Source organism: Panthera pardus, unplaced genomic scaffold, assembly GCF_024362965.1.
Source record: "Panthera pardus isolate Hobbes unplaced genomic scaffold, ASM2436296v1 HiC_scaffold_11, whole genome shotgun sequence".
In the NCBI taxonomy this organism is placed as follows: Eukaryota; Metazoa; Chordata; class Mammalia; order Carnivora; family Felidae; genus Panthera; species Panthera pardus.
This window is the reverse complement of record NW_026526666.1, coordinates 72,034,621-72,062,460: the sequence shown is the minus strand read 5'-3', so window position 1 is coordinate 72,062,460 and position 27,840 is coordinate 72,034,621. Positions and strand designations below refer to the sequence as shown.

General features: G+C 50.3%; 1 protein-coding gene across 10 annotated transcripts in view; it reads right to left on the bottom strand.

The window, feature by feature from the left end:
* Nucleotides 1–27,840, bottom strand: part of ERI3 (ERI1 exoribonuclease family member 3) — a 127,965-nt gene that overhangs the window by 20,483 nt on the left and 79,642 nt on the right. For 9 of the 10 annotated variants that reach the window (XM_019429018.2, XM_019429015.2, XM_019429017.2 and 6 more), the window contains one exon: nucleotides 5,857–5,956. The exons of the other annotated variant lie outside the window; for it this stretch is intronic. In XM_019429018.2, the coding sequence (XP_019284563.1) occupies nucleotides 5,857–5,956 (100 nt within the window). Of the gene's footprint in view, nucleotides 1–5,856; nucleotides 5,957–27,840 lie in introns of those variants that run through there. 10 annotated transcript variants of the gene reach the window in all.

Here is a 27,840-nt window from a genome sequence, read left to right as displayed (position 1 = left end):
CCCAGCCCTGAAGATGGCCAGAGAGGGCAGGTGGGCAGGTGTGTGTGTGTGTGTGTGTGTGTGTGTGTGTGTGTGTGTGTGTATGCAGCACCCCTCTCTGCCTCTCTGGGACAGCCAGGGAGAGAGCTACTAGGTCTGCAGGGGACTTATATCAGTACTTCACTACCCTCAGGTCATCCGAAGCCCAGACTGGCCTCTAGCTGATTCTGAAGCCCTCGAGCTCAGCCAGAAAGTCTTAAATTAGATCTAAATGTTACCCACTGAACCCTTGGCCACTGTCCCCACATTCTGCCATGCTGTGGGAGAAGCATTCTGGATAGGGATGGGGACACTGCCTGGGTAGATGTCACGGGGAAAGGGAAAGGGAGGATAAGATCACAACTCTGGAAAGAAAGAGCCCACTGCAGAGAAGTAGACATGGTCACTCTGTCAAGAGAGGCAGAGGGGCTTGAGCCTTCCAAGGGTGAAAGCCCCCTCCCTGCCAGCCACAGTGGCTCTGTCTTGGCCCCACCTCCTTTCCCTTGCTGATGGTAGCAGAGCAGGGTGATCAGAAGGAACTCCCTGCTGGGCAAGAGGGGGGCTGGCGTTTGGTGTGTGCTAATCCCGGGCCTGAGGTCTTCAGAGGGACCTGGGGAACTTCAAGGAGGGGAAGGCAAAGCTGTACTGTAGACGAGCTCATTAGCTAGCACCCCCACCCCCCCACGAGGAGGAGGGCGGGCGGCCCAGGGAGCGTGGCGGCAGAGGCGGCAGAGAAAAGGCTGTCACTGTCCTTTCTTCCTTTTGGTACAAGCGTCTCCCTGAGCCGACGATTCTCCTGCAGTGACATCTCTCACGGGAGCTAATGAGATCCGTGTCACAGAGCTAATGCGCTCTGACTGGACTCTTGATAGACACCCTACTCCTTCAGGGGAGACCACAGGCCAGTACTGCCCCCCTGGGCCAGATCCCCACCTTGCCACCTGCCAGCCCAGCTCTTTTGCCAAACCCTACTGGGCAACAAGCTCCTGAGAGTCCACTTGATGTCTGGCCATCCCTCTTTACCATGAGCCTCACAGGGACCCTCCTCAGGCCCTGAACAGAGGGGCTATGGAACTAGGAAGACAGGACCACCCAGCCAGGCATCAGGGAAGGTCCAGTTATTCTCCTAGCCAGCTGAAACCAGCAATCTGTGGGGCCTCCATATCCCAACAACAGGTGAAATTTTACTGACATTTCCTGTGCAGATTTCCAAAAAGGAAAAAGGGAAGAAGGCCTGGGTCCTGCTGTTAGGGAGATCAAGTATGTAGGGCCTGAACATCACCCCCAACAAACCAGAAGAGAGGTCCAAGGGTGTATTCTGTACATTCACACTAGGAAGGCCAGGCAAGATTCTCAGAAAAGGTGGCCCCTGGAAAATGGGTGGGATTCCCCTGGTCCATGAAGTAGAGAGCAAACAAATCAGAGTAAGAACTGTCAGAGTCTGAAGGAGGTCAAAAGCCAAGAGTTGCTGGGCTCTGGCTCTGATGGCAACTGTAGCAGGGGTGAAAGGGTGGCAATGTCTCCTTTCCTTTCTTCCTCAGCTGCTGCTACCAAGGCTTTGTCAAGGCCTGTATGTTCCACATTAACTGAGGGAAATGATGGAAGTGAGCTTGTATTCTTCCTCAACATCTCTGTTGAGAGCACAAAGCCCGACACCAAAAAGGTGCTTCCTGGTTCAACATAGTGGTAAGAACACAGACTCTGCACTCAGATGGACCCGGGTTTGAGTCCTGGCTCTCCAATTCAACTGGCTGTGTGACCTCAGGTGAGTCACTTAACTGAGTCTCAGCTTCCTAATCTATAAAATGGGAATGATAATGCCTGTCTTCCATAAAACTGGTGGGAAAATTATATTAATAAAAAGTACCCCCAAATAATGTGAGTCCCCTGTTGACCCTTTCTATGTACATGCAGTCCCTCTTCGCCCACAACCCGCCCCACACCACCCTGTTCACCAGGCTCCCAAGGCCAAATCCACCACGCCTGAAGGAAGTATCCATCTCCTGACTAAGAGGCCGTGCTGACAGCCCCCCACACCCTCTTTCTGCCTGGAGCTCTACTGCCTCCATCCCTGAACCTACCTCTCCCTTAGTTGCCAGGGCCAACTGTATCTGTCTTGACGACAGTACCTGTGAGCTCTGTGGAGGGACAGGCACTCTGTCATCTTCACCAATACGTCTATCACAGTTCCTGACACATAATAGGTGCAAAGTAAACATACACTGACCTGGTCCTCTACTTCCATTCCCATGGCTACTGCTGGCTCTGAATTAACCATCACCTCCATGCACTTTACTGAACCTTCCCCTCTGCAGTTTCTCCTCGCTAGTCCTCCCTGTACAAACTCTCAGTCTGCTCTAATTGAAGCCCAACTCTGACCAGGTCACTCCTCTGCCAGGAGGCTCTCACAGCTCCTCCTCAAATAGCTCAGCCACAAACATCCATCCCAGTGGGCCCTCTCCCCTCCTACAGCCTACCCCACAGCTCCAGGCCATCTGCGTCACCCTCCAGCATACCTGCCCCTTGCTCTCTCAGGGCCACCACCACCCAGAACTCAGCAGGAGTCCCCACCAGGTAGGTCCAACAAACTCTCCCTACCACACGTACCTTAGAAAGAGGCTCAGGAGATCTCTCTAGGGCTAGAGAAAAATTGGCAATTTGCACACAGAGACATTGCCCGCCCCCCTCCCCCCAACACAGCACTGTGGGAGAGCCAAACACATCCCAGAGATGACTGAGCTCTGGGTTCTGAGGGACCCTTGCCCAGCATCACCAATGCTGCCCCCCCCCCCACCAATATGCATACCACTCCCCACTCCAGGCTGGCAGCTCCTCACGCAGTTAATTAGCACTATGTCACTGAGGACCAGCCTGAGTGGCCAGTGACAGGAGCTGACCCTTGACCCCAGGGCTGGGAAACAGTCCACATCAAACTCTTACAGCGCGACCCTTTTAGCACGCACAGTAACTCGGGGCACCGCCAGCTGAAGCTCATTAAAGCTGTCTCTTTGGCGCGAGGGCCATTAACCTCACTGCTTAAAACCAACGCCTCCCCTCCCCGCCTCTCCCAGCCCAATTAATGCCCTGCATCCTCCCTCCCCTCCAAGCACCCTCACCCACACCTCAGAGCCAGCTAGGAGCTGGCAGGGCAGCCCTCTACATTCAAAGATACAAAGACCCTGTGCCAGGAACCCCTGGCACCCTAGGGAGGCCCTGGTGTTGTCAGGGCCACAGATGAGGGGGCTCCTTGAGCACCCACTGTGTGCCAGGCCAGGCACTGCATAAGTCCTTTACACAGACAGCTTTACTGAACCTCTCCAATAGCCCTGAGAGGCACTGGCATTATCCCTTGTCTAAGGGCACAGGGCTCTGGTTGGTAGAGCCAGAACTTCCTTTGGCTCCAAAGCCCTTAGTCCATTATGACTCGTATCTTTGGACTGTCCCCTGTGGCCCAACCAGATAGAAAAATGTTCTTTCCTGAAGAGGGAAGGAACATCTCAGGAGTTGTAATAACAGAGTGGGAAGAAGGAACTTCTTCCTCTCACAAATACACCCTGGAACACATCCACAGAAGCAGGGCAATCCCACTGACCCAGTCCCACTGGTCCCTCCTACCACCCAGACTCCATTATTTGTAGCCCCTCCCTGCCTGGGCCAGCACAAGTCTTCTCACTGATCCTCATTCCCTGGTTCCTCCCTTTCCCATCCCATTGATTCATCTACTCACTTGTTCATTCAGCAACCCCCCAAAGAGTTTACTAAGCATCTACTAAGAAATAGTTTGTGCAGCACATACTGCCTCATCAATTCTGAGTAAGAGCTTTGATAGTGCTGTTCTCTCACAAACCTCCTGTCTCCTCAAAACCTCATGAAAGAGCCAACCCTTTAACCTGGCATTCAAGACCTGCTTATTTCCCCATTTCTTTTCCAGCTGTTCCCTAACCCAAATGTCCCTCCTGCTCCAATCACAGGAAACTGCTTGTAGGTGTCTAACTTGTTTTCAACATGCCTTTTTATGCTTTTGTACGTACAGTTGCTCCTAAGTAGAAAACCCTTCCCCCATTTTTCTACCTATAAAACTCCTATTCATCCTTCAAGGATCTCCTGACTCAAATGTTTTCTTCTTTAGGAAACTCCCTGCTGGCCTCCCAAGCATATCCACCTTGCTAGGTTTGGGGTCTTCTCTAGGTTGTATGGAATAGCTCCTATGGAAGGGAACAGCAGCTGCTGTGGGGAATCCCCAATTCTCTAGGTGTGTTGACTGCTTCCTCTTTCCCTCAGGACCCCACAGGAGCCTTGGGGTGTCCCAGCAAGAATGATAAGGAGTATCCCTGAAGTCAGTGAGATGTAAATAAAGAAGTAGAAGTCACTTTGGCACCTGAGGACAGGGGAATCCTCCTTTGGGGCAGCCTAAGTGTTCCTATCACATCCCTCAGTACCCTGGGTACCCAGTTCAATCTCTGTCTCCTCCTTGGATATGACCTCCTTGAGGACAAGCACTTCCACTCAGCATGCCCAGCACCCACTAGGCACCAGTGATGTCCGTGGAAAGGATGAAGGGCTAGTCTGTAACAGGTGACTGGGTCCTTTTGGTATACCTTGCCAGTCCCCTCCACCACCATAGCTCCCCAAAGGTACACAGGTTATGATAATGTCATAGCACCTCCCAGGAATACCCCCCCATCCCCCGCCACTCCTCCCCACTTGGAACAAAGCCTATGCTTGTCAAATACCCTGCTTGAGGGGCGCCTGGGTGGCTCAGTCGGTTAAGCGGCCGACTTCGGCTCAGGTCATGATCTCGCGGTCTGTGAGTTCGAGCCCCGCGTCGGGCTCTGTGCTGACAGCTCAGAGCCTGGAGCCTGTTTCAGATTCTGTGTCTCCCTCTCTCTGACCCTCCCCCGTTCATGCTTTGTCTCTCTCTGTCTCAAAAATAAATAAACGTTAAAAAAAAATTAAAAAAAAAATACCCTGCTTGAAAGCATTTGCATGACGTGTGCTCACACACACAAAATCAGATACACAGAAATGAACGGACTTTCTGGTGGATACACACACAGGCTGATGGTTACTTCCATATACAGACACATGCCCTCAGGAAAATGTACAGATATATTGTTACACACACACACACACACACACACACACACACACACACACACACACACACACATATACACCAAACCCATACTGATATATCAGAAGCAGAGCCTCCAATGCTTAGAACCAGAGTCACTCCAGCTCCTTCCCAGGCAGGAATCCCTCTGAGGGTGCACACACGCTTGGTACCCCAAGTGGCCCCTCCCAACCCAGGCAGTGCTCAATGGAGGCTGCTGCTCCTGCGGGGGAGTCAATACCCTGTGGACGGAGCCATCGGTCAGAAGGACCCCGACTAATTAAAAGCTGGTGAGGTTTAAATAATTCATCTCCTTAACTCCCATTGATCGCCCAGTTTAGTAGCCACAGACTTGAAACAATATTAAACAGTCTCCTCTAGCTCCATGGGGGGTGGGTAAGCTGACATGTGCCCACCCCTCTGAGGACATCACCCACCAGAGATGCAGGAGGGGTCAGGGATATCTCGGCCTGAATCCAAGGACACCTGTGACCCACCCAAAGACCAGATCCCAGTCTCCTCCTGAATAGTGTTTTGAGAGATTTTTTCCAATGGTCTGGTTCCACTCTCCCCTCACTCCACCCTCCTTCCCCACTCCCCCCAGCTATGGAAAGCACCCCATTAGAGCACAGAATGAGCCAAAGAACCCCTCTGTGTGCCAAGGGACTGGGGCATGCGGGCACGGGACTGACTGAGCTGCCAGGGGTATATGTGGAGGGACTGACCAATGCCGCTGTGGGGCCGGCCTATGTGTTGCAGGCTGAGGCCCTTGTTCATGTCTAGAAGTCCATTCTTGGGCCAGCAGCCCATGGCGAAGCTGTAAGCCTGGAAGACAGGAGGCAAGAATGGTTAACAGAGGCCCTGGTCCCCGATACTTACCACCTCCACCCTTCAGCCAAATCGTCCCACTAAGGGCTTACTCTCATCATGTCACTTCATGAGAGTCCCCTCATGGAGGCCCCTTTCCTCCAGGACCCCCACCAGAAAACCCCTTCTTCTTTCAGAGCTCCTTTTGTCCTAGGTATCTCCCATCAGAGACTCCCAACCCCCACTGGGTGCCCCCTTGCCAGGCTCCTCTAGAGAGCTCCCATTTACTAAGACCCTCCTTTATCAGGACCATCCTGGGGCACCTGGGTGGCTCAGTCAGTTAAGTGTCCGAGTTCGGCTCAGGTCATGATCTCACAGTTTGTGAGTTCGAGCCCCACATCGGGCTCTGTGCTGACAGCTTAGAGCCTGGAGCCTGCTTCAAATTCTGTGTCTCCCTCTCTGTCTGCTCCTCCCCCGCTCACTCTCTGTCTCTCTCCTTCAAAAAAAAAAAAACGTTAAAGAAAAAAATTTATCAGGACCATCCTGTCAACAGGGCACCCCCTTCACCAGGCAGCCCTATTAGATTCTGCCTTTCCAGACTACCCAGCACTCTGCTGGGCCCCTCCCCACAGTATTGCTGGTCATAAAGCCTGGTGTCAGAAAGGACCTAGGAGACTAACATATCTAAACTTCACTCTACAGATAGGAACACTGAAGTGAGAGGGGGCCAACCACCTGCCCATGGTCTAATTGCTTTAGACTGAGAGGCAGGCCAGGTTATGGAAGGCTAGGTTCCATGTGTGGGCTCAACTGAGGAGGGGTAAGGTCTCAAGCAGCTGTGATGGGAATATATGAAGAGACTGTGTGTGTGTGTGTGTGTGTGTGTGTGTGTGTGTGAGAAAGAGAGAGAGAGACAGAGAGAGAGAGAGAGAGAGAGAGAGAGAGAGAGAGAGAGAGAGACTGTGTGTGGTTGGGGGAACAGATCTCTGCTGAAGGTCAAGTGCTCACTTATGCATATTCAAAGCGGCCACCCATCGATCTGTACTTAATTGTTTTCCTGGGGTTGGGGAAGGAAGTGCTGGGGGCATCGATCTGCTCAGGCCCCTAGCACTTCATTGCCCCCCTCCGTCCCCTACTCTGCGCCACCTGGCCGCACCAACCTCCGTGGTGGGGGGTGGTACATGGTAGAACAGGGATGGCGCTTTTTCTCACAGCCCCTTACAGGCACATCTGACTCGATAGCACAGATGAGGAAACTGAGGCCCAGAAAGAAGAGACTTACAAGGGTTAGAATGTTATTAAGTGACCCAGTGGGAATTTAATTCCTGCTCAGCCCAACAAGGGGGTACCCACTGGGGGTTGGGAGTCTCTGATGGGAAGCAAAGTCCTGGGCTTCTATCAGAGGGCTGTATAGCTGGATGGCCCTTCAAACATTACCCATCCCTCACCTTTGAAGTCCTGGAACCCTAGGCTGCCCTTCTCCCAGGGGCAGAAAGCAAATGGGATGTGGTCATTGGGAATGTAGCTTGGTTGAGTTGCCAGAAGCTAGGTGGTGGAGCCACTGGTGGAATGGAACTAAGGTGACAGCAGCCACGGTCAGACAGGCACTGTAGTGTGCCCACCAATCCCTGGGCCCAGAGGTCCCCATCCCATCACAGACCCCCTCATGGTGAGGAAGGTCCAACACGGGGTCAGGAGGCTGGACAGAGTCGGTGCTAAGGCCAAGGGGCTGGGCAGAGGGCAGGTACCTTTCCTTCTCAGCTGCAGGAACCAAGCTTCAGCCCTGTGGGTGCTTCAACCTCAGCACCCTCCCTAGGCCATTTTCCTTGACATGGAGGTACCAGCCACAACTCAACTTCCCAGTCAACCCTCCCACGTTTTCCCAGGCCACAGCTGAACCCACAAATCGGGGGCTGAGTGTGAGGCACAAGGACAGGGGAGAGAACGCTGGCTTGGAGCCAGGGCAGAGCCGGGGGAACACAGGCAGAAGCGAGGGAAAGCAGCCAGTGGGTGGTGCACAGCTGGAAGAGCTGCTGAGCGTGGTCAGGGCCATGGCTGGAGCGCAGTGGGCCAGAGAGCAGTGGCGGGCCGGCTTTCAAGTACTTTAAAATCACTTACAAAGGCCGGATTAAACGATCAGAAATTCCATTTAATAGGACAAATAAAGAAATAACAATCTACCCTATCAGCCTGGAGAAGGCGAGCTGGATGGGTTTTTTTTCCCCTCTAAAAAGGAAAAAGGGAAGGAAGGGGGAAAAAAGAAGGATAATGTGTGTTTACTCAAGCAAAGAAAAAAATATTTAAGTGATGTCGGGGAGAAGATTGCAGTAACTAGTGAAGAATAACATCGTCTACTTTGCTGTCAAATCACACCCGAATTTCAGTAATAGATTCTCGGCTGACACTCAATTCAATTCGAAGGTGATCCTGCTTTATCCCAGCCCATCAAATATTAAACACTTGCATTAGCAGGTGCTGCCGCTTCCCGGCTTAAAGCGGCGGGCGGGCAGCGGGCTGCTGAGGCCCCTCTGCTCTGCTCACGGCTTGGGGACAGGGCAGCTCAACGTTATCTGCACGTCATCCCGAGTCTTATCGCAGCTAAGCGGGAAGACCACTTCAGATAACATTAGACGCTTGCCCTGACGCGTCACCGTGATTAGATTATTATTATAATTATGACTCCCCAAGATCTTCCCTAGACTGGGACATGTGGAAAGGGGGCGGTGGGTGGCAGAGCCCAGGAGGGCCGGGCTGGGCCTGGCTGGACCAGGGCAAGCTGGAGCCCAGGCAGGAAAACAGAGGCAGCAGGCAAGGCAGAGGCCCCGGTCCCGCCTGACGGATGCCTTTCAGGAAGGGCAGTCTAGCTTGTCAGAGCGAGGGCGAGATGAATTGGCGTCTCCAGCGTGGCCGCGGGTGTCATGCGCACAGTTTCCTATTCCCAGATAAGGCATGATAACCAATTGCTGCCGTGACATGGCCTCATCCAGTTCTTCCTCAGGGGGGCACAGGCGGGGGGAGGGGGGCAGCACGTGCACATGGGTCTGCCAAGCTCCTAATAAGAGGGATTTAATTTTTACAAATGCTGCTTCCAGCGGGGCCTTCACATACCAGCCAAAGTCCAAAATGATATTAAAAATGGTTAATTAAAACTGCTCTCCTTCAGCCTGGGCTCTCCCCCTGCTGCCCCTGCTGAGAACCCTGGCATGTCTCCCCCAGGCACTACCATACACCCCTGCAGAGCTGAACCTTCCGAAGTGACCACCAGCCTCAAGGAATCCCCACAGGCACAGCACCACAAGCTCCCTCCGGCTCCTACATCTAAGGTACCCCTCAGCCACAGACAACAGACAGAGCCACCCAGAGAACACAGGTCCTACAGCAATCTGTGTTCCTACCAACGTGTGGTCTGGATCCTCACACCTGCTGGCCCTCTATGTCTGTACGCACATGCCCACCACCCCCAGCACTCACTTCTTAAGTCCCTCCCCATCAGATACATAACCATCAAGTGTGCATACCCACACAGGCACCAAACTCCCCCTCAGGTTACTCGGCACATCCTTCCACTCCCGACTCCTTCCAGACATCCTCTGGGAGATTACATCCCTCTATGAACCTGAACAGAGCCTGCCCAGGAACCCAGCTTAGAACAAGGTGACATGGGCTGTGTCTCAGAGATTCTGGCTGAGAAGTCAAGGCTGGGACCTAGGGAACCATTAGAATAGGAGGATCAGGGAGGCTGTCCCCTGTGGTTGCCCACAGGGACAATGGAGACAAGCAGGCCTGTGTGGGGTTGGAGAAAGCTTCCTGGACAGAGTGGTAGTGGAGGGCTGGAGTGGGGCGGGGGGGGGGGGGGGGGGGCGCTAGGTTTGACAACATTCCAGGCGGGAGACACAGCAAGGACAAAGGAGAACGGCAGGAGCAAGCTTGGTGAGAGCACAGGCAAGGGCTTGGGTGTGGCTGGGGCAGCCAACAAGGACAGAAAGAGCCATATCTTGAGGTGCTGCTTCCCAGCTCTGTGTTCCAATGGCAACACTGGCATCAATCAAGGGGCCTAATTATCGTCCATCCCCTTTCTCCCGCCTGCATCCTATCCCCACTTCCTCCCTCTTTCCTGCCAGCTTGCAGCGTGCGGAGGTAAAGGACCCAGAAGCTTTCTGACTTTGCTGGGGCAGGAATGTGTCATAAGAGCTCTCACCAACAGCCTATGCCCAAGTCCCTTTCCAAATTCTTGGGGTGCCACTTCTCCAGCTGCACCTGCCCAGCTGTGGCTTCCTGGCCAAAGAGTGGGGCAGATGGAACGATGACTGAGGAGCCCCTGAGTCTATCCAAAGCAGGTGGAGCTGGGGTGAAAGATGCCGGGTCTACCAAACCACAACATCGCAGCCCTGTGCCAGGAAGGCACACACACTTCCCTTCCCCTGGGCTGCTGTAATTTCCATGCGCGGGGAAGCAGGTGCCGAGCTGCTCCCGGCTGGCTCTCCTCTCTCGCGGCTCTGCCCGCCTTGGCTGCTGCCCCATTAGCTTAGTGGCCAGCCATCTGCGACGGGCCTGCCGCGCAGCCCTGCTGTAGGCGCGGCGGGTGGCCCCCTGTGTAACAGGGAGCTTTGCCATTAGCGCCTTTAATATTCTGACACCTCAGCACAGCCTGCTATTACATGCAAACGCTGATCGCCCTGTGAAATTACATTGCTGGGCCCGCGAAATGGAATCGTGTATAATCAGCCTCCTCCATGCACTGTCAGTCCCATCACAAACACGGCGCCCGGCGGCTTACGGGGGCTTAGCAGCTGCGACAAGTGTATTGGGTTTAATAGATGAAGTAGCCCTCATCGGCAGCAGCATCAGATCCTTCAAAAAGGAAGGAAGAGGTATTGATGGCTGCTAGGGTGTCTCTGCCCACCCATTCACTACCTGCGAGGTCCCTGAGGGTGGGGTGGCTACTGAGTGGGCAGGGCAGTGGTTGGTGTTAGAACCCAGCTCAGAGTGCAGACAGAAGCACAGACTGCTCTGTAACTTCCAGAAAACCCAGATCTTCCAAGCTAGAACCAGCACATCAGACCTATCCAGCTTCCCCATGAGGTGGGGAGGAGCAGACCTTTAACCAGACCTGTAGGTGACATGTCACCTGGTGGACCTAAACCCAATGGGTCATTTCCCAAGACGAGCAACCAAATCAAATCACCCGCCATTTCCACAAACACCCAATGGATGAAGCTGTAAAGGTGATACTCTGAAGGATGGGGGAGAGAAAGCCTGACACACGTAACTACCTAATTCTTTATTTAATTGGCCAACACTTCCATAGCTGGTGAACCAAGTACTAAGGACACAGGTAAACATGAGGATGGCAGATCTAGCAGCCCAGGCTTCAGAGGAAGGCAGTGTGGTCAGGCTCAGGAGTCAGACAAACACGGATTTCGTTCCCAGTTCTGCCAGTTATTAGCACTATCACTTTGGAGGAGTTATCAAAGCTCTCTGAGCCTCAGTCTCCCACACTACAAAATGGGATGATCGTTCTTTCCCCAGGTATACCTGAGGTCACTCAGGAGCACCCACTCCCATTATTATCTCCAGATATTCTTGGTGCCATCACCCAAAATGCACACTGACTTTGAGGATGCTGCTCCCTCTCCTTTTCTGGGCTCAGCCTAGCACCAATTGTGGCAGACTGTATTTTTCAGTGATGGCTGCAACACTATCTCCCATCTCACATGTTCTTCTTACAATGTGACTTTGATATACCTCTTATCTACAGAGGGAGTCTATGTCCCTCTCTTTGAAACAGAGTAGGCTTTTGTGACTATTCTAACTAACAGAGTAATGCAGAAGTGATGCTGTCTGACTTCAAGGCTATTTCAGAAACGCTGAGGCAGCTTCCTCCTCATTCACTGGAACACTTTCCCTGGAGCCTGAGCTGTTCTGTTAGTAGTCAGACTGTTCCAAGGCAGCCATCTTGCTAGGAAGCCCAAACTAGTCCATGCAGGGACCACAAACAGAAGCCAATGAACCAGGCAGAGAAAGAGCCAGCCAGCCGCTGCTATTCCAGTCACACCCTGTGCCAGCTTCAAGGACTAACTACAAACGAATGAGAGAAGCTGAGCTAGAAACACCTTACTGAGCCCTTCCTGAATTCCTGACCCACAGAAACCATGAGATATAATAAGATAGCTGCTGTTAAGTCACTAAATTTTGGGGTGATTAATTATGTAGTAATACTAACTAGGAAACCAAAACCTACTCACTTCTGGATATACTCTGCCAATACCTTCAACTTCTTGCTGCTTGGAGACTATTCTTCCTCTCTCTCTCTGGGACTGCATTCCAGGTCATCATCACACTGGGTAATTTCAGTATCTACAGGATAGCCCACCCATGAACCTTGCCTTTCAGTTTCTCAACTTCCTGTGCTCTAATGACCTTCTCCTCCTCTACCTATTTCAGCCATCCATCCCTATGGCCACACCCGGGGCCTTATTATCACCCAGAACTGCTCTCTCTCAGAAATCTTAACAAAGACACATTCCACTCTGACCCCAGCCTCCTATCCTTCAGCTTTTGTACCCTTTACTCTTGCTCTTTTCTCAGCCTGCCCATCCCCTTCTGGCCTCAATCCTTTCTCTACCTGGCCTGTGGCCCTGGGGTCTATCATTTCAACCACTCATTCCCCAGTCTTCAACTCCTTGCCCACTTACCCTACTACACCTTCCCTGAAAAAAACCCAACCATGACTCCATCCCTCTACACCTGTGCTTGAGCTGAGTGATGCTGGAAAGTCACTCTTCTGCATAGGAAGTGGATACTGTGGGTACCACCTGAGCAATTCTCAGTGGTATGCAACAATCCTACTCTTCTCTTTCATAAAGATAATAAAGCTGTGGCACAGAATTCTTTCAACTACATGCCCCTCATCTACACATGCATCTGTATCCTTCCCCGCCTGCTCCTCTGCCAATGTTGTTCTAACAGAAGGGACACCTCACTTCTTGTCTAAGACCAATACTGTACCTGTGCTTTACACCTCGCCTTTCTCCCACCTGCTTAGTTCTGCTCCATCTGGGACCCCCTTTCTTTCTAAATTCTTAACCTCCCCCTCTCTGCAGGTTCCTTTCCACTAGCATTCTAGCAAATGCTTGACTCTCTATCAACTTCACACAACTTCTTATGTCTCAGGTTCCTCTTTGTAAAATAGAGGTAACAGTTCCTACTGAAGAGAGTTGATGTGAGTGTTAAATGAATTATTATGTGTAAAGCGTTTAAAACAGGGGCGCCTGGGTGGCTCAGTTGGTTGCGTGTCCGACTTCAGCCTAGGTCATGATCTCATTGTTCCTGAGTTCGAACCCCACATCAGGGTCTCTCTGCGGACAGCTCAGAGCCTGGAGCCTGTTTAGGATTCTGTGTGTCTCTTTCTCTCTCTGCCCCTCCCCGACTCGTGCTCGGTCTCTCAAAAATAAATAAAGCATTAAAAAAAAAATTTTTTTTTTAATTTTTTTAATTTTTTAATATATGAAATTTACTGTCAAATTGGTTTCCATACAACACCCAGTGCTCATCCCAAAAGGTGCCCTCCTCAAATATCCATCACCCACCCTCCCCTCCCTCCCACCCCCCATCAACCCTCAGTTTGTTCTCAGTTTTTAACAGTCTCTTATGCTAAAAAAAATTTTTTTTTAAATAAAGTGTTTAAAACAATGCCTGGCCCTCTAAAAATTATGACAGTGTTAGATTATTATTTTTAAAGCCCTCCCTTCGCTCCACATCCCCATTGGGTGACTGTTCTCCTATTAATAATAACCAAACTTCCCAAGTTTGTCTTCACTCGGCTCCACTTACCTCCCCCATCACTCCTTAGCCCTTTGCAGTCTGGTTTCTGGCCTTACCGCGGTGCTCTGCTTCTGTTAAAGTCTATGGTCCTCACCACACCACCCACACCTAGGGACACTTTCAGGGTCTTGCTGTCTCCTCTACTCTGTGGCCTGCTTCAGCTTTGAAACCCTTCTCCTTTGGTTATGTTTGAGTTTTCTTATCTCTCTGCCCTGCCATTTTCCTCACAATCTCCCTGCAATCTTTTCTGTGTATTGCCATCCTCTGCATGCGCTCAGGTGCTTTTCGCTTCCTGTTTTGGTCTACACTCAACCACTCTCCCTGGGTGCCTTTTTCAACTTCCTTGTCTTCCAACTCTCCAAGTTCCGATTTGATACTCTTTGCCACTACTTGAGTATCAAACATATATACTCTATTGCCTACCTGACATTTCCACCTGGATTTCACTCAGGTACTTCATCTCAAACTTAAAAAACAAAAAACAAAAAACCCGTTTCAACATCTCTCCAAAGTGCTCCTTCTCTTGGGTTCCCAAATCCCAGTGAAAGCCATTACCATCTCTGTGGTAGATCAGAAATGTTGGTTCAACTGTGCTTCCCTTCTTTCTTCTTTACTGCCCCCTGAGTCCTGGGATTGCTGTTTCATGCCTCCAAGACTTGAGCAGTTCCTTCAGCCTGCCTAGAATGCCCTCTGCCTTCTCCCACTTTTTGTCCTAGTGAACACATACTCTTCTTTCACCACGAACTCAAAGTACCTTCTTTTCCCAAGATTTCCCTGACTCATCCCTTTTTTAACTCCCCCCCACCCCATACTCTGAATAGCATCTGTAACACCAGATTTGTTTACATAACTGTTACCACGATGCTGGGAGATTCTTAAGGGGAGGGGCTGTATCTGCTTTTTCTCTAAATGGTCTCCATTGAGGGAAGGGAAAACCAAACATCTCTTTGCGTCTCATTTTGCCAAGGAGGAAGGCCTGGTTTTCAGAGTTACTACTCCTGTTGACCCTATCCAGTCTCCTTCTAGAATCATTGTTATTCTTGCCCAGCAGACCAGCAATCCCCCCACAGCCAACCTTACAACTGGGGTCTCAGCTGCCTGTCTTAGGAGAGAAGAGGAGATGGTTTCTGCCCCCCTTCTCTTTTTCTGAGCTCTTTGGCTTTATGGATAGCTCCCCCTCCATTCCTGTGGCCCAGCAGCGGCTTGGCCAGCACAAGTATAGCAGCAAAAGGATGGACACTCATATCAGGTGACAAAATCCATCCTCTCTACCCCTAGCGGATAGTTCTACAAGTTCATTAGTGTTCCCCAGCTACCAACACACTTGAGGGTCCCCAGAGCTGCTGCTGCTTCTTTTTCCATCAACAGAACTTGAGTGGGATAATTATGGTCTCTGTGTGCTTAGTCTTCCTGCTCACGGCCCACAACAGGACGGCTGCCTCTACTGTACTGGACCATCATTACAGCAAAGGCAGGAGCTGCACCACAGGTCCAGGGTCCACAACATTTGGAGGACAGCTGCCAAGTCAGTTGGATCTCATGAGGGGCCTGAGTCTATTCTCAGGTGGAGTAATCCAGAGCCCTTGCTTCATTGCTGAGTCAGAGGGGACGTGGAGGCACCAAGGCTTCTGAGGTGAGAACCAGACAAGAGGAGCTCCTGAGCCATGCTGCCTGAAACCCCACAGAAGAGGATGGCCTCTCTGGGGCTCCACCTGCACTGTCACAGAGTTGAAGGTCTCAGCCAGCTGCCCAGGGTGAGAGCTACCTTGTGAGTTTTCTTTGTTTTCATTACAATTTCCTCTCCCATTGCTTCTTTTTAGCCAGCCCTTTCCTCCCCGGGGTGCTGGGGATTGAATGAAACACCACCCCCGGCTCCAATAAGTGTATTTCAATTACATCTGTCACTGCATAACGATATAATGATATATCATGTGATATTAAATCCATGGTAATCATATCAGGGATTTTTTTTAATCGTGCACTAATCGCATTATTACATCTCTATAATTAACAACAGGAGGTATGGAAATTCAGTTAAGGCAGAGGCTCAATGTACTCCCCTCACCCCATCCCGCCCTAGCTTCCCCAGATTAGGGCCCGAGTAGGAGTTGGGAACTGCAGGGCACTAGCAGGATGGGCCAAAGCTCCCACCTCCCAGTGCCTCAGCCATGGGCAGAGCCTTCAGCATCCAGGGCTAGCAAAGAGAGGCCAGACTGAGACCAGGGTGCTGTCTTGTGGATGCTCAGGAAAGAGCCTGGGATAGAGACCACACAGAGAGGCCCAATGACAAGGCTGAGCTGGGCCTTCCAGACCTCCTGTCATTACAGCACTAAATCTTCTCCATGGGGAGGGGAGTTTCCTTTTCTTCAAACCAGCAAGGCCAATGCTTTTAAGGCGTAAGGCAAATTCCTGCCTCATAGTCTCCTGATCAGAATTCTTCTTGCTACTGCTACACATATTCCCTCTCTCTGACCTAGCCCTCTGTGGTGGCAGCTCTTAACATCACCAGGTCCAGCAGCCGTGATGTCTCTGCCTCTTGGTCCTAAAATCCCTGAGCTGAACAAACCCAATGGTTCCTGGGTCCCTTCCTCCCCAGTTCTCTCTCTGAAGTCTGGTCCTTCATATTGCATGACAAGTGGGTTTTTGATAACCACTGGAGTTGTTCCCCTTTCCCCCCAAATGGTCCAAGTTGTTATGTCCTCCTACCCAGACCTATATGGAGATGGGAGGGGCCTGGGACTGCAGCCTGAACTATGTCAAATGACCCTGTCTCTCCCACCCCCCTTCCTGATACTGAGCTGTTAGGGCTAATCCCCTCAGGGGTGTCAGAACCAGTCTGCAAAGCAGAATTTTGTGTTTCAAGTCCAAAGCTTTGAACTTGGCATGTAACTAGTCCTCAGTGAGGGGCAGGCATTTTGCTAAGTTTGACTCTCAGAAGTTGGACAGGCCTGAAGATAAAAGAGAAAAATCATGTCCTTTTTCCTAATAAAAAGGAGACACTAATAGCAGTCAGCACTTAGGCAAAGCACTTTAAGTTTCTAAAGTGCTTTCCAAATTAAAATATAATCCTTTATTGAACATGTGACACCACCAACCCCACACACACACGAAAGCATGTGCCTGCTTGTACACAGCACATACACCTTCACTTTCTTTCTCCCTGGGAAAAATGAAAAGGCTGTTCAAAACCTTCACCCCAGACCTCCCTCCATCTTCATTGGCTTGCTCATGTAACACACACTTATTATTGAGCAACTACCACGTGCCAAGCTCTGTGCTAAGTTGTAGAGACACACAAATCAAGTAGACTAGGCCACTGCCTTCAAGGAGCTTCCAAGCTAGAAGAAGAAACACATAAACTCACATGCAGTGGGGGGCTGAGATCCTGCCAGAAAGGCCCTGAGGCAGAAACCCTAACCAGGTCTGGAGGGAAATCACCAAGAAGACTGAGGTGGGCTTCAGTAGGACACCGAAGGGGGGCGGTGGCGGGGTGGGGTGCCTGGGGAAGGTGGATATGTGTGCCAGGAGCTCAGTTCAGAGGTCTGAGCTGAGACAAGAAAGTCCTAAAAATGTGTATGAGTGGCACATGAACAGGGAAGATCACCCAGAAAGAGAATAAAAAAGCCGTTAGGGTCAGAAGAGGCCCTTCTCTTTTCTGATGTTTGGAGGGAAAAGAGAAAAGCCAAGAGATGGAAGGCTGAAACACTACAGCCTCTAGAACCAAGGCCCAAAGAGCCTCCTGTCTGGGCACACCCACCATCCTGGCCCCCGTACCGCCCTTGTCACAGCCACCTTTACTCCACTTAGATGTGGTACGATGGAAGAGCAGGCTTTGTAATCATACTGACTCACTCATGACAAACATACTGACAGCCTATTACATGCCAGGCCACATGCACACGTTAGCAATACAGACACAGTACTGTCCTCAGACAGCTTCACAGTCTATTGGAGAAAGCAGATATTAAATAAACAGCAACATAAATAATCACTAAGTTATACCTATAGTAGGGGCTCAAAGAAGAAATGTAGGCTGTTAGGACAGGACAGGAGAGAGGAACCCGACCTAGTTGGGGAATGGTTCCCTGAGGACAGGTAAGCAGAAACCGATGGACTAAGAGGGGGAGAGGTTTGGGGTCAATGAAATGATGCATGCTAAGGCCTTTAGGCAAACTACAACAGTACTTGGAAGGAGTCAAGCCAAGGCTGGTATCCTTGGAGCACAGGAGGCAAATATGAGATGTGGCTAATGAGGAAGGCAGGAGATGCCAGACCATGTAGGGCCTCAGAGAACACAATAAAGGGTTTCATATTGTTTCCTAAGGCAATGGGAAGCCATACAAGGGTCTACCACTGTCAGGCAATGTGAACTTAGGGTGCTGTACGAAAGTCACCTTTGCACACCTACCCCTCCCTGTTCCTAAGGGTAGTCAGGCCTGGGAAATGCTAATAGAGGACCAAGGCCATTTTCTTCTGGAAGGAGAGAGAGAAACTGCACAAGCAGCTGAACTCATTCATTCATTCATTCATTGAAGACTCACATATTTGGGGAAGGCCTGCCAGACCCTGGCAACTCAACTGAATTACATGTAGACGTTGCCCTCAAGAACTCACAGCCCTTTGTAGGGAAATGAATACAGATGCTAGGAAGTGCCCAGTCACCGTATCAAAGCCATCAGTGAGAACTGCAGCAGCATTCATTATGAAGGAGAAAAGTGCTCAGGCCCAGAGGCATCTGGAGCCCAGGATAGGTGTGCTGCCTCCTGGTCCCCTCCTCACTGCTCAAGCAGCAATGGGCTGGCTGGAACAAACACTCTGACACAGACTGCAGACTGGGCTGGGGGTAGGGTGTGAGGAGGACCCTGAGCCAGGGCTCCTGGGAAAGGGCTGGAGACCAAGCAGCAATGAACTCGAGCCAGGATCTCCTAATGGTAAAGATGAAGGTTGGAAGGATGTGACCAAAGCTACAGAAGGCAGAAGAGGGAAAGGCTCACTGTATCATCCCAGGATGACAGAAGGGGCACCTTTAGAACAACTAACAGGACTTAAATAGGAAATCAGTTCAGGAAATGGCAAATCTAGTCCCCAGGCCTGTTTCCTCTTTGGAAAGTGAAGGGCTTAATTACTTGACTTCTTAGGTCTCTTCCTGATCTGAAATTCACTGGAACTGAGGTGAATTTCCCACAAGAAAGAGTCCAGCTTATTTCTGATTCCACACCTTTGCTTATGCTATTTCACCCCTGAAACACTAGCCTTCCTCCACCCTCTCCAAATCCTACTTGTCTGCCAGGATACCACTTTCAGGAAGCCTTTCCTGATTTCTCTTCCTCCCTCCCCTAAGTCCCATCCAGACCTCCATGGTTCATACTATGGTTCTCCCTATAGCACTTTGTTTAATTACATATTACACAGGGTCTGGTTCTCTTACCTGATTGGTCTGGGGACTGTCTTATCTCTCCCTGACCCCTGACATCCATTTCAGGGGCAGGAGGGGAGCTCCACTCTCTCAGGCCCTAGAAGCAGGCAGAAGTCTGGGTCCCCACTCCCTCTGCCCACAGTCCTTTGAGAACTCAACAGGGCTCTACTTGAAAAGGGTGCTAAAAGCAATGATGTCTCCAAGTGCGATGGGAGATATTTGTGTCTGCTTTACCCTTGGCTTTTTGCTCCGGTTCAGGTAGGAGCGGGGTGGGCCGGCTGGCAGATCTGAGAGCGCGGCACGCCCCAGCGGGCAGGGCGCACAGCGCGGGGAAGGCGCGAGTCAGTCTGGAGTGCTCCCCATTTATCAAGCTCACGCAGGCCGCCAGCCGAGCGAGTCTTTCTATCATTACACCTCTCAAAATCCGATTCATACCACTAATCCTGCCTTCATTCTCCCAGATTAATAACATCTCTTTCAACCTTCACAGTGTGATAAATAGACAAAGAGAGAACAAAAGGAGAGACAGAAGAGAGAGAAAGAGCTGGAGCAAGTCCCCATAATAGAGAGAGCCGAGAAAGAGGAGAGGGAAAAAAGGAGAGCGAGCGAGAGCAGGCAGCGGCCGGAGACTACAGCTACCTCAGAGAGCCGCTGAGGAGAGCGGGCCGCTGCGCCCCGCTATGCGCTCCGCTCCGTCCCTGAAGAGAAAGAAAGGCTCGTTAACAGCTCCTTCCTGCCTGCACTTTTGTTCAGATTCTTTTCTTCCCTTCCAATCCTGCTTTAGGTCAAATTCCAGTGAAAATGAGTTCCCGGTTTCATGGGCTCCTCCCAGCCTCCCTACCAGGCTCAGGAACCAATTGGGCCCCTGGCAGCCGGGCTGGATCTAGGCCCAGGCAGGGCTGGGAACAGGTTTACCAAGGGTGGGGCAAGCTGGCCTAAAGTTTCCTCAGAGCTGGTTCCTTAGCCTGGTCCCCTGCCTTGCTCTTTAGGCTGAACAGAACAGGAAACAGAGCAGAGGGAGGGCTTGGGGTCTATTTCCTAAGGCTCTGTCCTGTACATCTCTCTGACTTAAAGCCCTGGCAGGTGCAATCCAAGGCCCTTAGCCCCCAGCAGCCTAGCTAGCTGGTGAAAGTAGGCACCACCCAGGCTTGCTAAAACTGAGGTGTGCCCCATACCATCAAATTATGATGGAGAAGTGTGCCCGGGAAAATAAATCCCACTGGGTCCCAGCCCTAGCCTTAACACAACTGATCTGTGACTCCTCTCCTTGTTCTCTCTGCCCAGAGGCTCACCCATGCTTGTCTCCATAGCATACTCCCTATCCTCCTCACAGACTCAGTTTGAGGCCCCACTTCTGGATGCCTGTCTGAGCTCTTCCAGAAGAATTCAGGCACTCCCTCTTCTGGGCTTTGGAAAGCAACATCATTTACATCACCCTGTAGTGACGATCTGTGTCTCTTACTCCACTGGGAGTCTATCAGAATTCTGAGTTCTCTATTCCCAGGCCCACACGGCCAAGGCACTTCCATTCTTGCCCACACTAGCCCTAGCAGAAGACTAAGCCAAACAAGGGTGGACCCTCCCTCCTAACTGCAAAGAACTTCTATGCAGCCAGCAAGCCTAGCTCAGTGGCAGAGGCAGAGGCACTCTGCCCTGGGAAGCCCTCTTCAGGGAGCCTACTCCCTTCACAATCCATCACAATGGGGCAAAGTGGATTTTTTTTTTTTTTTAATATTCTAAAAACTTTATTGACTTGAACCTGATTTGAATATGTCAGATGAGGGGCACTGGGATAGCTCAGTTGGTTGAGCATCTGACTCTTGATTTCAGATCAGGTCATGATCCCAGAGTCATGGGATTGCGCCCTAGATCAGACTCCACGCTGAGCATGGAGCCTACTTAAGATTCTTTCTCTCTCTCTCTCTCTCTCTCTCTGCCCTTCTCCCCAGCTTGTGCATGCTCTCTCTCTCTAAAAAAAGAAAAGAAGAGAAAAAAAAAGAATATGCCAGATGAGAATATTGTACAGCAAGTTGTACAGAATTTCTTACATAGAAAACTTTACATCTGTAAAGAACACAGCCCTCCTTTTGGATCAAAATGGCTGCTACCAACTCCCACCACTCATTCCTAAGAGATCCCATCGCTTCCAGCCCCAATCCTCACATTTGGTGAAACCCTCTGCTTAGGGAAGGAACTTGAAAGCTCAAGAGAAATGGAAGCTTCATAGGGCCAAGTAAAAGAGTAAAGTGGGTAGAGGGTAGTCCTTGGGATCCTATCCCCTCTCACAAAAAATCCAGAAAATCTGTTAACCTTCCTTCAGCACTGTATCAGAACTCTCCACCCTCACCTGCTCCACCAGGCCTCCAATATCAGACACCTACAATAGAGAGGATGAAAGAATGACAGCAACTGACATTTGTCCATGAGTCCAAGTGACCCAAGGGCATGGGTAAGAGAGAGAATGATACAGTCTCAGTGAAGGACAATGGTCCTCCCTACAACCAACCTAGCCCACTGGTACTCTGATCTTCAGGGCAGGCTAGGTGCAACTGGCACATAGGCCCATACTGCTTTCAAGCCCACAGCCACAGGAGAATTCCAGAAGCATGGATCCCAGCCCCTTCCTTCCCTAAGAGCACACATTATTGGCAGATCAGACAGCCTCAGCCAGTCGACCCTGCAGCCCTCTAGACACAGGCAGCCAGCAGGCCCAGACACCCTAAAACTTGCTCTAACCAGCTTCCATGCTCTAAACTCCCAGGTAACTTCCTTGACAACTTCCCCAGGGGTTCAGAGAGATGCTCTAGCCCTTGTAGCCCCATGCGAGACAGGAGGACAATCCTAGGCTCTGAGAAGAGAAGTCATGGCAGCCCCTCCATCCTCTGCCTCTATTGCCAATCTTTACTCAATGCATAGACTCAGCGCCCACCCCTTAGGTAAGCCTCCACCAAGTCATCCAACTCTGAGGGATGAACCTCATGCCTTCAGGGGTTTGACGCCTCAATTAAGAGGGACCACCTAGACCCCAGTAAGGGACCTGTCTGGTGAGTAGATAGAAGGAAGTCAGCCAGACACAACAGGGTCTCTGTCAGGTCATGAAGCCAGATTCCAGTGATGTTTTCCCCCTAAATCAGACTCTGAAAGCTCGCTCCCTGAGTATCTAGTTCTAGAGCCCACTCCTCCAGGCAGCCAGTGGCATAGAGCGGGGAAGAAGTTGGGTCCTAATGTGTAAAAAGCTCCAGCAAAGCAAAATCATTTACTCTTCGGTGTGACTGCTCAGCAGAGCTAATAAATCTTGCATGAGCAGGGCCGATTCTAATTTCCTAATATGAAAAGGCATTTGGATTGAGAGAGAGGGGGAGATAAAAGTGATTGAATCTCCAATAGTCCAGGTTACTGACAAGAAACATCCTGCTCAGCCCTGAGAGAAGGATGGCAGCGCCCGCCCGCCTGCACACACCCATCCGTTCTGCCCCCCTCTTGGCGCGATACATCTCAGTCTCGTCTATTGACAGGACGTGGCTTTAAACACAGTTACACAAGTTATCATTTCTGCCTTCTGATCAATCTGAATTTTCAGGACAATTACCCTCTTAATCAATGATTGCTATCAGCAGCCCTGCGCCTGGACGGATTTCTCAGCAAGGTAATCATGCCGCCAGGCTGGACGGCGCGTGCATAGGCAATGAAGCTCCCGGTGGGGTCTCCTCCCTCCCTCCTGAGTCCCCCATATCCCAGTGCTGCCGCCAGTATCGAGGACAAGGACGGCAAAGTGTGAAGGCCACTTCAAGGAGTGATGGGAATAGAAGGAAGGGAGGGGAGGGGGCCCAGCCACCCAGTCAGTCTTTCAGACCACCTGATTATGGAACAAACCTATTAAAACCCTAGATTTACTGCCCACCACCCTGATGCATCTCCACATGTCCTCCTGCCATCATTCCTACCTCCTAATTAGCCTAATAAAGCCCAATTCTAATTATGGGCTCAAACTATTAGGGTGAGTAAGTGCAAAGAAAAGAGAAATATTGGTTTTACTAATCTCTCAGAGGCTACTGGTTCTAGAAATTCCTTTTTCTTTTACAGACCTGGTTCATATGGACTACTAACTGGAATGGTAGGGGCAACCTCTTCTCCTTCTCAGATGCCTAGGTGTCTGAAGCTATCACAATGCCAGCCTGGCCTACAGCCAGGAAGCCACCCAGCTCAACATTTCCCCCAGGGCCTTTCTGCCCTCTTTGTATAAGTTTTTCCCTCCTTGTATAAAACAATCCAGGATCCCTCAGGAGAAGAGGGAAGCAGGAGTGGGGGTGGGGGGGTAGGGTAGAGTTAGTCTCTGCCTCAGTGTTGAGTTAGCCAGAAACCTTACTGACCTTACTTGCCATCAAGGGGGCAACTCAGGAAAGCTTCTCAGATCAGTTATTGTTGGGCTAAGGACTTACACCAGAGAGGCCAATAGTGGAATGGGAAGGGCATGGTCCAGAACACTGATGAATGAACTTACACCTCAGCATGGGTGGCAGATATATGAATAGTTATACTGGGGGCAGAGTGGCTTGGGGGATTTGCTATTATATCCCAAGGGGAAGAGAATTAGAAAGCATGCATGTATTCATTCACTGACACTTACTGAGTGCTAACCATGAGCTAAGTGGTGGGAATATAGCAATGAACAGTATAGAAGTGACGCTTACTCTCAGGAGCTCACAATCTACTCAGAAAGACAGACAGGTGTAAAACAAACAAAATATATGCAAAAATAGTAAGTGAACTTGTACACAAATATTCATAGCAGCATTATTCATAACAAACAGCCAAAAAGAGGATGCAATCCAAATGTCCACCAATCAAGGAGTGGATAAATAAAATGTGGTATATCCATACAATGGAGTATTATTCAGCAATGAAAAGAAATGAAGTGTTCATTTATGGTACCACATGGATGAACCTTGGAAATGATGCGAAGTGAAAGAAGCCCATCACAAAAGACCACATACAAGAAATTCACAGGATTATAAGAATAGGCATATTTATAGAGCCCAAAAGTAGATTAGCGGTTGGTTAGGGCTGGGGCACTTTGGAGAAACGGGAAGCGACTGCTAACAGAGTTTCTTTTAGTGGGAGACAAAAATGTGCTAAACTCAGATGGTGATGATGGTTGCACTACCCCAGGAATATACTAAGAAATACTGAAAATGGTACACTTTAAATGGGTAAATTATATGATATGTGAATTATAGGTCAACAACACTACCACAGAAGTGCAGAGAGCCCACACAGCAGGCCCACCTAAGTGAACAAAGCCAGGAAGCTCTACCACGGTACATAGGCACTTAATATAGGTGTCTGAAGGAGAAGGAAGTTCCCAATGGGAAACTCAAAGTCATCACAGAGGACGCAGAGTTAAGTCTTGAAGGATAAGTAGTTCACTAGGCAAGAATGCAGCAAAGGGCATTCCAGGTAAATGGAACAAATGTGAATAAGGCCTGGGGGTGACCATGCAGGCTATCTTGGTATAGTTGAAAACCCACAGGGGTTTCAAGACACAGGCTAGAGAGCTTGGATTTCACACAGCAGACATCAAGATTTTTCAAGTAGAGAAGTTAGATAATCAGTACAGGATAGCTTGGGGTTTGACAGCTTAGGCACGGGAAACAACATGCCACAGTTGAAAGGCCATGGTCTTTGGAGTTACAAAGCCAGGGTTTAAATCCTTCAATTTTTCTTCCAATAAACTTGAATGACCAATGAGGGCTGGAATTTTTTCTTTTGCTCCCTATCTTATCCTCAGTGCTTGGCGGAGTGCCTTATCTAGTAGGTGGTCAACAACCATTTACCGAATGAAAATGAAGGAATGAATGACCACGTTGAATTCAGTCCCCTTTGACAAACCTTGATTTAACATCTACTGTGAAGCAGGCATTCTGGTTACATAGCACCAGTTCTTGATGGGCAGGGTCCCTGTCCGATCTCTGATTTCTGTCTCAGTGACTTATGTAGGTTCTGTTTGGCACAGGGCAAGTGTTTGAATTGTATTAATTCCCTTCCCTCTCCTGGTCTAGGAGGTTTCCCTAAGTGAATCTTGGATAGGTGTGGCATGAGCAAGTTGTAGTGACTAGCAAGAAAAGGGGAGCTGAAGCCGTAGGGGTGGGGGGCTTCAGGAGCAGGTGGTAGTATCCAAGGTATTTGTCCCAAAGAAAGTCATGGTGCTCCAGGAAGCCAGCAAGCAATTCCAGTTATCAAAGCCAGTGAAGACCTGAGTGGGAATGAGAGACGATTCCCACAGCCCGCTCACAGAACCCTCTGCAGACTGCCTTGCACCCAAGGCAGTGGGCCTACCTGCAGGGAGGAGGCCAGCATAGAGGTAGGGTGGGAACACAAGCTACAGGATGTACAGGTAGATGAAGAGGGGAAGGTCTGGGCCTTACTTCCTAAGCACCCTGTCCTGGCTCCAGAGACCTGTCATTTCCACTTCTCTCCTCTGGTCAAGAGAGACCTTCAGCTCACAGCTGACCACCGTACGAAGGGGGCTCCTCAGTCTCCCAGCCCCCAATTCCTATAGGGCCTCCTCTCCCCTCCCTCATCTTCCCTCCCTTTCCTTCCTGCAGAGCTTCCCTTGAGCCATAAAAATAAAATAAAACACAAACACCCACAGTCCAGGAGGAGGGCGTCAGACAGATAATGGGCATTTTATATCTTTTTATGACACTCCCCATAGGCAGCTTGGCAATCACAGCGCAATAAAGGCAGGCATGCAGCTTGCATAGTTAAACAACTGCCGGGTAATTAGGCACAGCAAACACACCATTGGGGAGGCCTCAGGGTTGCCCTGGGATCTGCCTGCAGCCTGTCCTCCTGCCAGCAGCCAAGTAGGTGCAAAGCCCAGGTCTAGCACCGTAAGACCTGGTCATGGTGCTGAAGACAGACCACTGGCTGGTGCCCTATGCACACTTGGGCTCATGCCTATGCACACTCACAGGCACACCTATCTACACTGACATATAAGCACTTCCCAAGCAGCTAGCCTGGATCTCATCTTCCCAGAAGGACCACTCATCTTTACCAAGTAGGGCAGCCTAGTGTCTCTTGAGGGCCCTGCTTTAAGGCTCTTGAAAAAGTCACTGGCCTGGCTACAGCCAGGACTAGCTCATCTGAGTAGCTAGCTCTGAGCTTATCAAATCACACAGGCAGGGGACATATAAGCACAAAAACATGCTTACAGGGACTCTTCTCTTTTGTGAATTCTGACTCAGGACAAAGCTGAATTCAAAATAAATTATTTTTAAAAACACAACTAAACACACAAGTCCTATTACTATACCTAATTACCTCTATTGTACTTTTTCCCATTTGCCTTGACCCACCCATCTTCCCTGCTAGACCCGGAGCTCTGTATAGGTAGACTAGACCTGATTCATCTCGGAGTCTAAATGTCCCGATGCACAGGGCTTTATTGAGTGACTGGTGGTTGAATGTGAATTTAGAGGTCCTGGTACAGGCAGAGCACAAGTCACTGGCTACCTGAGGCCTAGGTCCAGGCTGATCAACCTACAGACAGATGTCCTAACCAGCACTAAGGACACTGCACTATGAGTCCACACAGTGCCCATTCCCTCTCTAGTGACCCCAGCCAAATTGAGAAATTTCAGGGAACTGACGGCTAATTCATGGGACAGAATAGACAAAACCTTGGCTATAACTCCATCTGAAGACTGAGACAGCCAAAGGTCCCATATCTGGGAGCCACCCAAATCAGCTTTGAGGAATCAGCCAGGGAAAATTAGCATCCAACCCTAAGCCACTCTTCCCCCAAGAGAGCTGACAGCAGGCCAACAGAGCTAACACAAAGACCTTGGGCTGAACCAGCACAGTCCCATATGAATGTGAACATATGTCCACATTCTTGTCCACCATACTTGTTCTGGTCTCCAGGTGACCTTCACTCTGCACCTGCCTTGACAATCAACAGAGGGGACTGAAGGCCAAAAGAAGGGTCTGTGCTTCACCCTGCCTTTAGGATAGTGAGAGGCCTAAAGAAGCAGTGAGACAACAAGTTTTGCCTCACCCCATATTCTCACGGAGAAGCCCAAAGCCTCAAGGCCATTCAATCTAGTCCAGGCCACCCCAAACTGTGACAGGACCAGCTATCCAAACCCTTCTTCATTATCTGAGCCCCAGTTCTCCTGACCTGATGCCAGGCAATGCTCTGCATTCCCCAGACCTTTAACTTTTCCCAATGGGATAGTGGAGTAGTCCCAAGGCTCAAGATCAAAGTAGATAAAGGTTTAAGGGGAACTTCTCTCACCTTCCTTACATCTGTCTCATTTTCTCCTGAGAACAAACAAGAGGATACCTAAGGTACCATGAGTGCTCTCAGAATGGCAAAGGTAGAAGAGATGGCCTCGTCCAGCTCCCTTATTTGTTAGATGAGGAAACCTAAGGCTCAGAAAAGGCAAGTGACCCAACACCAGAGCCCGTATCTTTTATCTTCCAGCTTCAAGTTCAGCCCAGGGTTCTTTGTATTGTACTGTGCTGTTCTCTGGAGATGAGGGTCTCATCTGCCCACCTCCAGGTAGGTACATATTTCCACAGACTCCATACATACACCCTTACCCATATTCCTAGATGTGGGCATGTGCAAATACCTGAGTGGACACAGAAAGCT